The sequence below is a fragment of the Pseudophryne corroboree genome, chromosome 8 (assembly GCF_028390025.1).
Source record: "Pseudophryne corroboree isolate aPseCor3 chromosome 8, aPseCor3.hap2, whole genome shotgun sequence".
Classification (NCBI taxonomy): Eukaryota; Metazoa; Chordata; class Amphibia; order Anura; family Myobatrachidae; genus Pseudophryne; species Pseudophryne corroboree.
The window spans coordinates 372902054-372918230 of record NC_086451.1 but is presented as its reverse complement, the minus strand read 5'-3'; the positions used below and the strand labels follow the sequence as shown (position 1 = coordinate 372918230).

General features: G+C 46.5%; 1 protein-coding gene across 1 annotated transcript in view; it reads left to right on the top strand.

The window, feature by feature from the left end:
• The first annotated feature begins 10459 nt into the window (after positions 1-10459).
• The window catches only part of LOC134949159 (galectin-4-like), a 56187-nt gene continuing 50469 nt past the window's right edge, over positions 10460-16177 (top strand). Inside the window, exon 1 of the mRNA XM_063937577.1 lies at positions 10460-10563. Coding sequence (XP_063793647.1) covers positions 10540-10563 — 24 coding nt within the window. The 5' untranslated portion in view covers positions 10460-10539. The remainder of the gene's footprint in view (positions 10564-16177) is intronic.

The following is a 16177-nucleotide window of genomic DNA, read 5'->3' as shown; positions in this document are numbered from 1 at the left end:
CCATCTCTGTGGCATGTCCGTGTAAATGCGCGTGTTACCATATTTTGCTGTGCTCGCTGCGCATATTTGCAAGTATAGCGACTCATAGTGTGTGTAGTTTGTATGTTCTTTTTATGTAATATTTTTGACTTCGACAGTATATATATATGTGTGTATGTGTGTATATATCTATTTATTTGTATATGTGTGTAAATGTATGTCTCTCGCTATATGTATATGTGTATATTAGAGATGAGCGGGTTTGGTTTTACTCGGATTTACCCGAATCTCCTTATTGGCGATCGGACGTCACGTGTTTTGGTTAACCAATAAGAAAAATCCAGAAAATAAGAAATGGCGATAATACTGGCATAAAGAACTGAGTAAAGCCGAACCCGCTCATCTCTAATGTATGTATGTATGTATGTATGTGTATATATACACTGCTCAAAAAAATAAAGGGAACACTAAAATAACACATCCTAGATCTGAATGAATGAAATATTCTTATTAAATACTTTGTTCTTTACATAGTTGAATGTGCTGACAACAAAATCACACAAAAATGATCAATGGAAATCAAATTTATTAACTCATGGAGGTCTGGATTTGGAGTCACCCTCAAAATTAAAGTGGAAAAACACACTACAGGCTGATCCAACTTTGATGTAATGTCCTTAAAACAAGTCAAAATGAGGCTCAGTAGTGTCTGTGGCCTCCTCGTGCCTGTATGACCTCCCTACAATGCCTGGGCATGCTCCTGATGAGGTGGCGGATGGTCTCCTGAGGGATCTCCTCCCAGACCTGGACTAAAGCATCCGTCAACTCCTGGACAGTCTGTGGTGCAACGTTGCATTGGTGGATGGAGCGAGACATGATGTCCCAGATGTGCTCAATTGGATTCAGGTCTGGGGAACTTGCGGGCCAGTCCATAGCATCAATGCCTTCGTCTTCCAGGAACTGCTGACACACTCCAGCCACATGAGGTCTAGCATTGTCTTGCATTAGGAGGAACCCAGGACCAACCGCACCAGCATATGGTCTCACAAGGGGTCTGAGGGCCTCATCTCGGTACCTAATGGCAGTCAGGCTACCTCTGGCGAGCACATGGAGGGCTGTGTGGCCCCCCAAAGAAATGCCACCCCACACCATTACTGACCCACTGCCAAACCAGTCATGCTGGAGGATGTTGCAGGCAGCAGAACGTTCTCCTTGGTGTCTCCAGACTCTGTCACGTCTGTCACATGTGCTCAGTGAGAACCTGCTTTCATCTGTGAAGAGCACAGGGCGCCAGTGGTGAATTTGCCAATCTTGGTGTTCTCTGGCAAATGCCAAACGTCCTGCACGGTGTTGTGCTGTAATCACAACCCCCACCTGTGGGCGTCGGGCCCTCATACCACCCTCATGGAGTCTGTTTCTGATTGTTTGAGTAGACACATGCACATTTGTAGCTTGCTGGAGGTCATTTTGCAGTGCTCTGGCAGTGCTCCTCCTGTTCCTCCTTTCACAAAGGCGGAGGTAGCGGTCCTGCCGCTGGGTTGTTGCCCTCCTACGGCCTCCTCCATGCCTCCTGATGTACTGGCCTGTCTCCTGGTAGCGCCTCCATGCTCTGGACACTACGCTGGCAGACACAGCAAACCTTCTTGCCACAGCTCGCATTGATGTGCCATCCTGGATGAGCTGCACTACCTGAGCCACTTGTGTGGGTTGTAGGGAGGTCATACAGGCACGTGGAGGCCACACACACTACTGAGCCTCATTTTGACTTGTTTTAAGGACATTACATCAAAGTTGGATCAGCCTGTAGTGTGTTTTTCCACTTTAATTTTGAGGGTGACTCCAAATCCAGACCTCCATGGGTTAATAAATCTGATTTCCATTGATAATTTTTGTGTGATTTTGTTGTCAGCACATTCAACTATGTAAAGAACAAAGTATTTAATAAGAATATTTCATTCATTCAGATCTAGGATGTGTTATTTTAGTGTTCCCTTTATTTTTTTGAGCAGTGTATATATATATATATATATATATATATATATATAAATAGATGCTGATGCAGCACTCATAACCGATTGGCAAAGAATGAAGTCACACAAAGCATCCTTTGTGTGACTTCATTCTTTGCCAATCGGTTATGAGTGCCGCATCAGCATCTATTTCTATTTGAATTTTCATGAGGGCACCAAACCAAGCCAAGGTATTTATGTGGAGTGCCGGGACATTTGTGTTGTATATATATATATATATATATATATATATACATACACATATGTGTTTGTGTCTCTCTCTCTATATATATATATATATATCTATCCCATTGTGTGTGTGTTTGTGTCTCTCTCTCTCTCTCTCTCTCTCTAATATATATATATGTGTGTGTGTGTGTGTTTGTGTTAGAGATGTGCGGCGGGCACTTTTCGTGTTTTGTGTTTTGGTTTTAATTCCCTGCTCGTGTTTTGGTTCTGGATCTGGATGATTTTTGAAAAAAACACAAAAACAGCTAAAATCACAGAATTTGGGGGGTAATTTTGATCCTACGGTATTATTGACCTCAATAAGATTAGTTTCCACAAATTTCCAGTCTATTCTGAACACCTCGCACCTCACAATATTGTTTTTATTCCAAAAGTTTGCACCGAGGTTGCTGTATTACTAAGCTAAACGACACAAGTATGCGGCACAAACACCTGGCCCATCTAGGAGTGGCACTGCAGTTGCAGACAGGATATCACTTAAAAAAACCTAGGCCCCAAACAGTACATCATGCAAAGAAGAAAAAGATGTGCAATGAGGTAGCTGTGTGACTAAGCTTAGCAACACAAGTGTGCCGCACAAACACCTGGCCTATTTGGGGTTGGCACTGCAGTCCCACTGCACTAATGGTGGATACCGGACGCACGTCTGACATCAGCATAGTTGTTATGGCCTCAGTAATCTGCTTTGCAACAGGGTGTGTATATATATGTGTATATAGCAGTATCACTGGACATATACGGCAATATCACTGGACTGGACTTATACGCCAGTACCACTGTAATTATACGGCAGGATCACTGGAATTATATGGCAGGATCACTGGATTCATACGGCAGTACCGCTGGACATATACGGCAGTATCAATGGACATATACGGCAGGATCACTGTAATTACACAGCAGGATCACTGGAATTATGCGGCAGGACCACTGGAATTATACGCCAGTACCACTGGAATTATACGGCAGGATCATTGGACTTATTCGGCAGGATCACTGGAATTATACGGCAGGATCACTGTAATTATACGGCAGTACCACTGTAATTATACGGCAGGATCATTGGAATTATACGCCAGTACCACTGGACATATACGGCAGGATAACTGGACTTATTCGGCAGGATCACTGTAATTATACGGCAGCATCACTGTAATTATATGGCAGTACCACTGTAATTATACGGCAGGATCACTGGAATTATACGCCAGTACCACTGGACATATACGGCAGGATAACTGGACTTATTCGGCAGGATCACTGTAATTATACAGCAGGATCACTGTAATTATACGGCAGTACCACTGTAATTATATGGCAGGATCACTGGAATTATACGCCAGTACCATTGTAATTATATGGCAGGATCACTGGACTTATACGGCAGGATCACTGTAATTATACAGCAGGATCACTGTAATTATATGGCAGTAATGCTGGACATATACGCCAGTACCACTGGACATACTGTGTACGGCAGTACTGCTGGACATATACGGCAGTATCACTGGACATATACGGCAGTATCACTGGACTGGACTTATACGCCGGTACCACTGTAATTATACGGCAGGATCACTGTACTTATACGGCTGGATCACTGTAATTATACGGCAGAATCACTGTAATTATACGGCAGAATCACTGTAATTATACGGCAGTACCGCTGGACTTATACGGCAGGATCACTGGACTTATACGGCAGGATCACTGTAATTATACGGCAGGATCACTGGAATTATACGGCAGTATCAATGGACATATACGGCAGTATCAATGGACATATACGGCAGTATCAATGGACATATACGGCAGTACCACTGGACATATACGGCAGGCCGGCAGCACAGGGATACCACCACTGGACTGATGCAGGACAACACAGCACCACTGCAATGGACTGGACTTATAAAGCAGCTCTGGAAATATGGCAGCAGAGGACACCACCACTGTGACTGGACTGATGCAGCACAAGCCACCACCACTGGACTGATGCAGCACAACACAGCACCACTGGACTGTACTTATACAGCAGCATTGGACATATGGCAGCAGGGGACACAACCACTGTGACTGGACTGATGCAGCACAAGCCACCACCACTGGACTGATGCAGCACAACACAGCACCACTGGACTGTACTTATACAGCAGCATTGGACATATGGCAGCAGGGGACACAACCACTGTGACTGGACTGATGCAGCACAAGACACAGACACTGAGGACGGAGACACATCCGCTCTGTACACTCTCCAATGCCGGAGTGAAAATGGCTGCGACGCGCGGCTCCTTATATGGAATCCAAACCCTGCGAGAATCCGACAGCGGGATGATGACGTTTTGCCTCGTTCTGGTTTCCGAGTCAGGCGGGAAAACTCAAGCCTGACTCGGATCCGGGCTCATTACGTGAAGTCCGGTAGGGTTCGGTTCTCTGAAAACCGAACCCGCTCATCTGTAGTTAGTGTTTCTCTATTTACGGGATGTAATAGAGTGCGAGATCGCCGGAGGTGCGGGATACTGGCCGATCTCTGACGTTTTTTTAAAGGGGCAATAACAAGGCATGGTTTTGCCTTGTGAGAGATTGCCCCTTTAAAAAAAACATCAGAGATCAGCCAGCATCCCGGACCTCTGGTGATCTCGCACTCCATTACATCCCGCCCATAGAGAGAGACACACACACACACACACACACACACACACACACACACACACACACACACACACACAAACAGCACTCCATTTCATCCTGCCGCATGTATGTATATGTGTGTGTGTTTGTGTCTCTCTCGATATACAGGTAGATATATATACCCTCCCAGAAGAAGAGACCGGCACTTCAAACTTAGTAGCATTACTCAGCAGCGTTTCAAACACTCAGGCACTTTCTCAAGCCAAGGGTCCAAAACATTGTCTATAGCCAATAAACCGCTGTTTTTCAGCAAATGATAGTTAAGAGTGCCGGTTTCTTCTTTTGCATTAACTATAAATAGTTGACAAAGATTTTTTTATATTTATAACGCTATGATTTTAACTTTTGACTTCAGGGCCCCCCCTGTCTTAAGTGCTCCAGGCACACAGCATCTATTCCCCAGCAGAGCAGCAGTCAGAGTGTTCTCCCCACCCCCACACCATACTGCAGTCCAGAGCCGGATTAAGGGGGGGCTCGTGGGGCATGTTACCCTGGGCCCCCTCTGTGAATGGGGCCCCCAGCTTTGGTTACAGCTGCAGTGCAAAAGTGCACTGCGAGCTGTAGAAAATGAAAGTAAACAGAAGACTGAGGACGAGGAGGGGTGGAGTTCGTGCATGGGGGCGGGGCTTCACGGCACTGTGCATTCAGTACAATCAGCATGGGAGAGGAGGAGAGCTTGGAGGCAGGACTGGATCAGATGCACACACACGAGTGATTTTAGAGGGAGGTAAGAGGGAGGAGTGGGACACTATGGTGGTCATTCCGAGTTGTTCGCTCGCAAGCTGCTTTTAGCAGCTTTGCACACGCTAAGCCGCCGCCTACTGGGAGTGAATCTTAGCTTATCAAAATTGCGAACGAAAGATTTGCAATATTGCGAAAAGACTTCTCTGTGCAGTTTCTGAGTAGCTCGAGACTTACTCTGCCAGTGCGATCAGTTCAGTGCTTGTCGTTCCTGGTTTGACGTCACAAACACACCCAGCGTTCGCCCAGACACTCCTCCGTTTCTCCAGCCACTCCCGCGTTTTTCCCAGAAACGGTAGCGTTTTTTCACACACTCCCATAAAACGGCCAGTTTCCGCCAAGAAACACCCACTTCCTGTCAATCACATTACGATCACCAGAACGAAGAAAAAACCTCGTAATGCCGTGAGTAAAATACCTACCTGCATAGCAAATTTACTTGGCGCAGTTGCACTGCGGACATTGCGCATGCGCATTAGCGACTAATCGCTCCGTTGCGAGAAAAAAATAACGAGCGAACAACTCGGAATGACCCCCTATATGTTTATGTGTAAGAGGAAGGAGGGGGAAACTGTATAGGAATATGTGTGAAAGGGAGGAGGGAGACACTGTATAGGAATATGTGTGAGAGGGGGGAGGGGGACACTATGTATATGTGTAAGAGGGATATGTTTATGTGTGTGACTATGTTTATGACTGTGTGTGACAGTAGGTATATATGTGTGATTGTATGCATGTGTGTCTAACTGTACATATGTATTTGTATGTGTGTGACTACTTATGTGACAGTATGCAAGTGACTGTGTGTGTGACTGTACATATGTATATTTATATGTGTGACAGTATGTATGTATGTATGTATGTATGTATGTGTATAAGTACTGTATGTGACTGTATTTATGTGTATGACAGTATATATGTATGTGCATATGCATATCTCCCCAACAATCACGATGTGATGGGACAGTACTGTTTTTTGGGTTCTGTCCCATCAGTGGGCAGGAGCAAAGGGAGGGACATAATGCTCCCAACTACTGTGCGCATGAGGCTGGGGCTGCTGGGGAAACAATGTCCATGCCCCCAGGGCCAGCATGAAGTGAAATGGACATGTGACTTGTGGCCACACCCCAGTTTATGTGCACACTGAAGGCTTGCGCACTAAGGAGGTCATTCAGATCTGATCGCTGGGCTGCATTTTTTGCTGTCCTGCAATCAGATAGTCGCCGCCTACAGGGGTGTGTATTTTCGCTGTGCAAGTGTGTGAACGCATGTGTAGCTAAAAAGCAGTGTGTGCAGTCTCTACGCAGCCCGGGACTTACTCTTCCAGTGCGATTGAATCCTGCTGATCGGGGCCGGAGCTGACGTCAGACCCCCCCCCCCCCCCCCTGAAAACGCTTAAGCCCGCCTGCGTTTTTCCGGACACTCCCTGAAAACGGCCTCTTCCTGTCAATCACCTTGCAAACGAATGGATCGTTCGCACCATCCCGTCGCTGACCACCTATGTCCGTTGTAGTTGTCCGACGCAACTGCTCATTGTGGTGCATACGCATGCGCAGTTCGTATTTGATCGCCCGCTGTGCGAAAATGCACAGCAGCAATCAAATCTAAATGATCCCCTAAGACCCGATCCAAAAATGTTAATCTTTAGGGCCCCCAGTATTAAGTGCCCCTGGCCCCCCAAAGCCTTAATCCAGCTCTGCTGCAGTCCACAGGTGGGATAGTGGCACTGTCCCTGAAAAGCACAACTGAGCGGGACAGTTGGAACATATGCGTAAACTATTAACTTACCATTGTCCCCATATACTCATTTATATTAACCACATAGCACAGGAGTGGCCAACCAGTCAGAGACAAAGAGCCCCAAAAAATGTGTTAGGTACGTCAAAGAGCTGACATCGAGCCGAAGGCGCACATGCAAAAATGGGGTGTGGCCTTGTGCCTTCTAGGCCACGCCACTGTTATAAAATACATTGAAAAAGCCAGATCCAACATAAAATACATTGAAAAAGCCACTTCCACATAAAATAATTGTAAAAGCCAGATCCACATAAAATATATTGAAAAATCCAGATTCACATAACACACTTCAGCTCCCCCATGTGTCACTCCAACCAGCACCCTCTTGTCACTCCAACCAGCACCCTCCTGTCACTTCAGCCAGCACCCTCCTGTCACTTCAGCCAGCACCCTCATGTGTCACTTCAGCCAGCACCCTCATGTGTCACTTCAGCCAGCACCCTCCTGTCACTTCAGCCAGCACCCTCCTGTCACTTCAGCCAGCACCCTCATGTGTCACTTCAGCTTCCCCCAATTTATACCACTGCAGCAGCCCCTTATGTGTCCTCTGTTTGCTGGTAGGTGTCTCATCTCTAGTATCTGGCTCCATAGGTGTGCGCAGGGGGGGTTCCTGGTGCGCACAGGCACCCCCTAATGTCTGGCACCCCGATCTCACATGCCTGATGCAGCGATCGCCGAGTAGGCTGATTACTGTCCCCTCTGCGCTGCACCCTGTCAGGATTGCATTACTGACTGGACGCCTGGGTTAATGAAGGGTGCCACTGCCACTGGCTTTCAAACTCCATGTACAAAAACACCTGCCACATGCCCACCTCTCTCCTTCTATGCTATGCCAACACCAGCCACTGATAAGGAGCAGCATGCAGCCAGCGTTCATCTTAGGAAGACAAATTCAATACTGGCAGACGGTCAGCAGCAGCATTGACACGTCACTCGTTTTTCCAGCAGCAGCAGTACTAGTCTGCGACTGTCAGTGTCAGTGAGTGACTGACTAGTAAGTAAGCTGCTGCAGCTTGCAGGGGAAAGAGAGAGGGAGCCAGACCAGGCTGAGGAGGAGCAGTGTAATTGCAGTGAGTGCCATCAGGGGTGTTTGTTTGGTGCACACCACAACATCTGACAATGTATCTGCTTTATTAGGATTGGTACAAGGGTGGATATTTTATATTGCGTTGACCGTCAATAGATGGTGCTAGACACGCCCATAAGGCGGTGCTAGACACACCCCTCCGATGGTGCACCCCCTAATAAAATGTGCTGCGCACGCCTATGTCTGGCTCCCTCAGTTCTAAGTCCCCACAGTGCTGCTGCATGTTTTTCTGGAGAGCAGTGGTTACAGGATCTGTTGTTGTCATGTGACTTTGTGTGTTAGGAGCCACATTTGAAGAAAGAACGAGCCGCATGTGGCTCAAGAGCCACAGGTTGGCCACCACTGACATAGCATAACAAGGGGGTGACCAATCATTGTCAGCAGAAGGCTAAGCAGGGACATTTCTGTTTTATCAAGGCTCGCATAGCCACCCCAGCATGGTAAATAGTAATATGTACACCTCGTGATCTGCAGCAATGCCTATAGACAGTTACCACTGCCCACTAGCAGACAATGATAAATAGACCTCTTACTCTTATCTGCTTTCTTATCAGAAGAGATTAGTACAAAGAAGAGACGATAAAGTGCTTATCTTTATAGAGTGGACTTGGATTTATCTATACTTAACAACAACATATACTTAATTGAGGTCTGCTTCCTATAGCTGCTTGTCCTAGCTACTGTGTGAGGCAATTGCATGACAAATAAGGAAATAATAACCCAGTAGTTGCAGGAGGCCGCTGTAGACATACTGTATGGCAGGTAACAGGATGGGGAGCGTGCACGTCCTGCTCACTTATCCTCAGTCATCTCTGATTTATGTTACAACTCATGTTCCATGGGGTTGCTGCTTTGCGTACTTGCCAACTTTGTAAGGCAGAGCTTCTGCTGGTCCAGGGAGAGGACAGACTAGGAGGACAGGCTGGGAGTGGTGTGGTGCCTCAAATAGCCCACCACCCACAATGATCATTTTATGGTCACGCCCCTGACCCACTTAATCGAAGATATGGGTGGTCATTCCGAGTTGTTCGCTCACTAGCTGTTTTTAGCAGCCGTGCAAACGCTATGCCGCCTCCCACTGAGAGTGTATTTTAGCTTAGCAGAAGTGCGAACGATTACTACAGACTATTCAGTTCCTGTTTTGACGTCACAAACACGCCCTGCGTTCGCCCAGCCACACCTGCGTTTTTCCTGGCACGCCTGCGTTTTTTCGAACACTCCCTGAAAACGGTCAGTTGTCACCCAGAAACGCCCACTTCATGTCAATCACTCTGCGGTGGCCATTGCGACTGAAAAGCTTCGCTAGACCTTGTGTGAAAGTACATTGTTCGTTGTAATAGTACGTTGCGTGTGCGCATTGCGCCGCATGCGCAGAAGTGCAGGTTTTTTGCCTAATCACTGCACAGCGAACGAATGCAGCTAGCGATCAACTCGGAATGACTACCATGGTGCGTTGCAGGAGGGTTGACCACTTTCTCAGGAGCTGGAAGAAATGCCCCATAATTTGAGAGTCCCCTGGAAATTCGGGAGAGCAGGAAAGTATGTTGCTTTGATAGGGTCACATTATCAATCTCATTTATTTATTTATTTATTTATTTATTTAATAAAGTACCAACATATTCTGCATAAGGAAAATAAAACAAACACTGGTTACAATATGGGAATATAGACGCAAACATTTGATGGCAGCCATTGTAGCGAGAGCTTACAATCTATCCTACAGTATGTAAGATTTGTCTGTGCTGCTGATAATAGTACATACATTAAAGTGTAGAGATCAATATTATATAGGTCTGCAGTATTCACGAGCACAGTTATTTTCATAGCATGATAAAACCTGCAGGCCAGGCTTTACATACAGGATGACCTCTGTGCAGTCTTTCCTACACTTCCTGTTCTCCAATTCATTCTTCTTCACTGGAAAACGAAACTTAGTTTCATAGCTGCTAGCAGATTCATACAGAAGGCAGAGGACTAACAGAGCAGATGGCTTCTCCCATTTACAGTCCGGTAGGTGCTGATCATTCTACACTCTTCTTTAAGGCTGGATCTGTGAATATACTGTAGAATGTGCACTGGTCTTTTAATCTTATAACATGGTTAATTCACTTGTTTGTGTCTGGCATACAGTAGAGACGTTTAATATCGACAGTATAATGAGATGTTAAAGACAACTTGGAGGGGACGCGTGTCATTCTCTGTGCCACACTGTCTGCATTGCTGCTTTCCATCTCTCTAACTGACAGTTAAGGTCCATACACACTTAACGATATAAAGAGCGACGTCGCTCATTTTCCCCCTCCTTGAGCGACGTCGCTCATTATATCGTTAAGTGTGTATGCCGCCAGCGACGACCGATGCGCGGCCCCGCGGGTCGGCAACGATCGTCGCTGTCGGTCAGGCATGCATGAAGGATGTGGACTGTCGTCCACGACCTTCATGCAGGGCTGGCGGGGGCGTGACGTCACTGAGCGATATGAGCGGTCATATCGCTCAGTGCGTACAGGCGGCCGCTGACCGGCCGGCCCGGGAGGGGGAAACGTTAGACGATGTCGCTCACAGAGCGACATCGTCTAATGTGTATGGGCCTTTACTTGATGCTCTGACAATAGGTACCGTTTGTCACAGATAGCCCTTTATTACGCTGCCAGAAATCTATTACCAGACAATATAAAACATAACACCAACATGAGAGAATGAATATTCATTGTTTGCCTACCGACCCTGGGGGCTGATACAGAGCTGAACCTGCAGATGTTTGCAGGAAGTAACTTGTGTATTATCACATTGCACATGCTGCGGGAGTGTAAGCAAGTATGGGCAATGCAGACTTGTACACAATTCACTCACACTTATGTATGAACAGGAATCACTGGGTGGTAAGCAGCGTTATTGTATAGGCAAAGGGCCTGGGGGGTCATTCCAAGTTGTTCGCTCGTTATATTTTTCTCGCAGCGGAGCGATTAGTCGCTAATGCGCATGCGCAATGTCCGCAGTGCGACTGCGCCAAGTAAATTTGCTATGCAGTTAGGTATTTTACTCACGGCATTACGAGGTTTTTTCATCGTTCTGGTGATCGTAATGTGATTGACAGGAAGTGGGTGTTTCTGGGCGGAAACTGGCCGTTTTATGGGTGTGTGCGAAAAAACGCTACCGTTTCTGGGAAAAACGCGGGAGTGGCTGGAGAAACGGAGGAGTGTCTGGCCGAACGCTGGGAGTGTTTGTGACGTCAAACCAGGAACGAAACTGACTGAACTGATCGCAGTTGCCGAGTAAGTGTGGAGCTACTCAGAAACTGCTAAGAAGTGTCTATTCGCAATTTTGCTAATCTTTCGTTCGCAATTTTGATAAGCTAAGATTCACTCCCAGTAGGCAGCGGCTTAGCGTGTGCAAAGCTGCTAAAAGCAGCTTGCGAGCGAACAACTCGGAATGAGGGCCCTGATTCAGTGATTTATGGAAATCCCATCTTTACGCAAATATCCGATATTTAATGATCAGCATATGTGCAGATCAGGTCCTGCAATGTCGGACGTGTTGCGGCTGCAGACATCAGGTGAGAGTCAGCCTGCAGCTGATCCCTATGGTAGAAAGCCACCTGATCTCTGCTGATGGTAGGGTAAAGTGAAAGTGCTTTCATTCCCTTGCCAACATATAGGGGGCAATTCAGATGTGGTTGGAGTAGCGTTACATGCAGCAAAGTACTGATTATCGGTACTTTGCGCATGTGCAGGACCCGATCAGCATCAGACTGTCAGTGATTGACAGTGTGATGCCGTTTGGAGCGGGGAGAGGGCAGCGATGTCCCCCATTTCTCTATACAGAGGCATGTCGCCACTGTTGCAGGGAAGGGAAGAGGCCCGGGTCTCCGTCAGAGGACGTAGATTTCATTGCCTCTATGTAGCAGCTGCGGTGACCGACATGTGTGACTTCATGGGTCACGCAGCCAGCCAATGGTGTCAGGGAAGATCCAATACTGCACCCTTGGACGCAGCTTGGATCAGTAATGCAGGAGGAGGCATGATGCGTCCATCAGCTGCATTGTCATATTAGTGCTATTGCTGCTCTTCTATGTAAGTAGCAGCAATAGTAGCTACAACCACATCTGAATTAGCCAAATAGTGCAGGTGCCATATGACCTGGTGGTCAGCGCTGCAATGGAGGACACAGTGGACCAAATGTAATAGCCCATGATTTGCAGGAGAGAGCACGATTCTCATTAGATTTAAATCAGCCGTTGGTTTACACGCAAAACTAGGTTGGTTTGCCTTTATACTAAATGCCGCTTTAAAACTGAGAACCTATCTTGAAAAAATTTCCACAAATCACAGACTATTGCATTTGGAACAGCTCCCCACCATTGCCACAAAAACAGTGAGTTTGCCTGCCTCAGATTTTGAGGTGGAACTCTTGCCCAAAAAAGACCTTCTCCATGGGGTTCACAAATACCAATAAAAAGGGAAAAAAGGGACAAATGAAAACGTTTATGCCTATCTGGCACTTTCAGAACCTTCCATTGCATTGCTCTTAGCCTTCTGTTGCTCACAGCAGGCACACCAGCCCATAGCTGCCAGCATGAAGAGACCATGACTATTAATACCAATGCTTTACCTCAGATGAAATGGGTGTGGTATGGAAGGTCGACCACACTTAGGTCGACAGTGTCTAGATCGACCAGTATTGGTCAACAGTAACTAGGTCGACAGGGTTTCTAGATCGACATGTTCTAGGTCGACAGATCAAAAGGTCGACATGAGGTTTTTTGTGTGTGACGTTTTCTCCGTACGGTAACCGGGAACCCAAATTAGTGCACCGTGTCCCCTTGCATGGCCTGCTTTGTTCGCCAGGCTTCGGGCAAGGTTACTATTCCCAATCGTAGTTCACGTGGATCGTTAAGTATGAAAAATTTTAAAAAAAGAAACAAATTGTGAAAAACGCATGTCGACCTTTTGACCTGTCGACCTAGAACCTGTCAACTTAGAAACCCTGTCAACCTAGTTACTGTCGACCAATAGTGGTTGACGTAGAGATTGCCGACCTAAGTGTGGTTGACCTAGAGACCGGATACCAGATGAAATATACCCAACAGGCTGCTTCACAGTTGGCTGTAAGTAGCAAGATCCACCACCTCAACAAAATAGGATGATTATTGAGGAATTCAAATGCATACTTTGAGCATAACTCTGAGACGCACAGCAGGCCACACTCACTATAGAGTATGAATGCTGCCGCTCTACTTACAGAGGATGAAGGGATGTTACACATGGCTCCCAGATGTGTCACCTCTTTTGTCCTATATATTGATCCGGCTTCTCCTTATTAGGTGGGAAAACGTATAAATACCCCACTGACCGAAGTCTGAGCAAAGTCTACAATACTAAATTGGATACATGGATGGTGCACTACATTTTGTTTTAACTAAGAGGGGAGGCTTTGGGCATTTCATTCCCTGTGAGATGACGCTACCACACTTGTAGACCCCTCACCAGCATCATTTGGTTATGGGCAACCAAGCAGAGAAGATCAATGAGGAGTGAGTGCACATCACTGGGCACGAAAATATATATGAATACCCATGGTATAATCTTATGTTTTGTTTTGTTATATTTATGTATTATATATATATTATCCCATATTTTTCAATACACACTTTTCTATATTAGTATGATAGCCCTTCTATTTTTTTCTTACAATATAAGGTATTTGGTTAGGAGCAGTAATTCAGACATTGCAGTTGCAAGGGCTGGTCATCTGTATAGGCTCAGACCTGTGCCCTAGGTCAAGACTTGCCATAAGGCCCATTAGTCCTATTCAGACTTTAAGAAAGCTCAGTAGCTGAATAGGAGGCTATTACATCTAGAGGCCACATATCGTGACATTGCACAGGCTGCAAAGACTTGAGTGCCACATATTTCAAAGCTTCTCCCAGGACAGGATAGAGTTACCAGGTGTGGTTTTAATGTGTTTGCTGACATTACAGTTGTCATGCGCAGAGTGGGGGAAGCAGCGTTGCTTAGTTCTAAGAACACACCAGCGCGATGCAGCTCAGACCACGATCACTAGCTGATCACTAGTCCGATCCCCCCGCCAGCTCCCTGCTTCCCGATGCGCTGCCGATGCACACGGGAAGCAGAGAGTGGGTCCCCCGATACCGATCCGATGCACGGTGACATGTATTTACCGTGCATCGGATCGGGTGCTCTCTCCGATCCGACCTGCGAGTGGCGGGTACGCGCATCGGATCGGAATCGTTATCAGAAAAAGTACATTTCAGCAACAATTCCTATCCAATCGCTTGCACGACGCATCGAAATCGGGGCCATCGGGACGAAATCGTCATGGTGTGTACCCATACTAAAGATCCCTACACACTTGCCGACTGGCCACCGAGCTGCCCGACGGCGGGGGAAGGGGGGGGTCCATAGCCCTGCATGCTAATATGGACGAGATTGTCCATATTGGCCTGCAGGTATGAACGAGCCAGCACCAGCGATGAACGAGTGCGGGGCCGCGTATCGTTCATCCTTGGTGCCTACACACTGAAAGATATGAACGATATCTCATTCATTCATTAACGAGATCGTTCATATCTTTCAGTGAAATCTCTAAGTGTGTAGGGCCCATAAGTGTAGTGGTGTCACTCTCAGCCCTGTACCCTCTATCTCTCAGCCCTGTACCCTCTATCACCCTTCAAACATTCCATCCTCCTTGGCCCTCTATGCAAGCAGTGGCTGAGGAGTACTCAGATATCTCGCTTTGCAGTGGTGAGGCAAGTCATGAATTACTGATTAACCTGTCCTTACAGAAATAGCTCAATAGCTTCCATATAACGCCTGTTTATTTTTCCAAGGCTGTGTGGTCACTACCATAGACCGATTTAGCTGCAATCACACATAAAAGTTTTTTGGGTTTTTTACTGTACACAGCAAGTTTTGTCCCTTTGTAGTACAAAGTAATATGAATTCCCATTTTATGAGGAAGGAAGGTGCATCGAAAATATTTGGTTGCTGCTCCTTCCTAGTGAGAGTCTAACCTGAACTCTGAAGGGTCTATTTACTAAACCTTTGATGCAGATAAAGTGGACTGAGATAAAGTACCAGCCAATCAGCTCCTAACTGCCATGTTACAGGCAGAGTTTGAAAAATTACAGTTAGGAGTTGGTTGGTACTTTATCTGTGTCCACTTTATCTCAATCCAGGGCTTAGTATATACAGTAGACCCCTGATTTTGTGAATGACGTTGGTGGTACATTCTGTTAGCATACCTCCGATCTGATCAGATTTGGGAAGGATAATCCCCATTCATTTGTCCCAACAGTTGGGAGTCATGCCCCAGTGAGAGTTGCACTGGGCAACGCAAAGAGTGTCATTTAGGGGAGGTCAGTTGAACTATAGCAGCCTACTGCTTTACAGAGGCCAGGCCTGCCACCGAGGGATGTAGCACAACCCAATGTGACACACTGTAACCACACACGCTTTCAGGATCTTGCTGCCCCCCAAGTCCGCACAATTAAATGATGGAAAGTATGTGCTAATGCATTGTGAGTATAGGTGCGTTCCAAAGTCTCTCTCTGCTCACTGCATCCTATGCCATGTGACTATGGTGATCACATAACCTCAAACTGTAG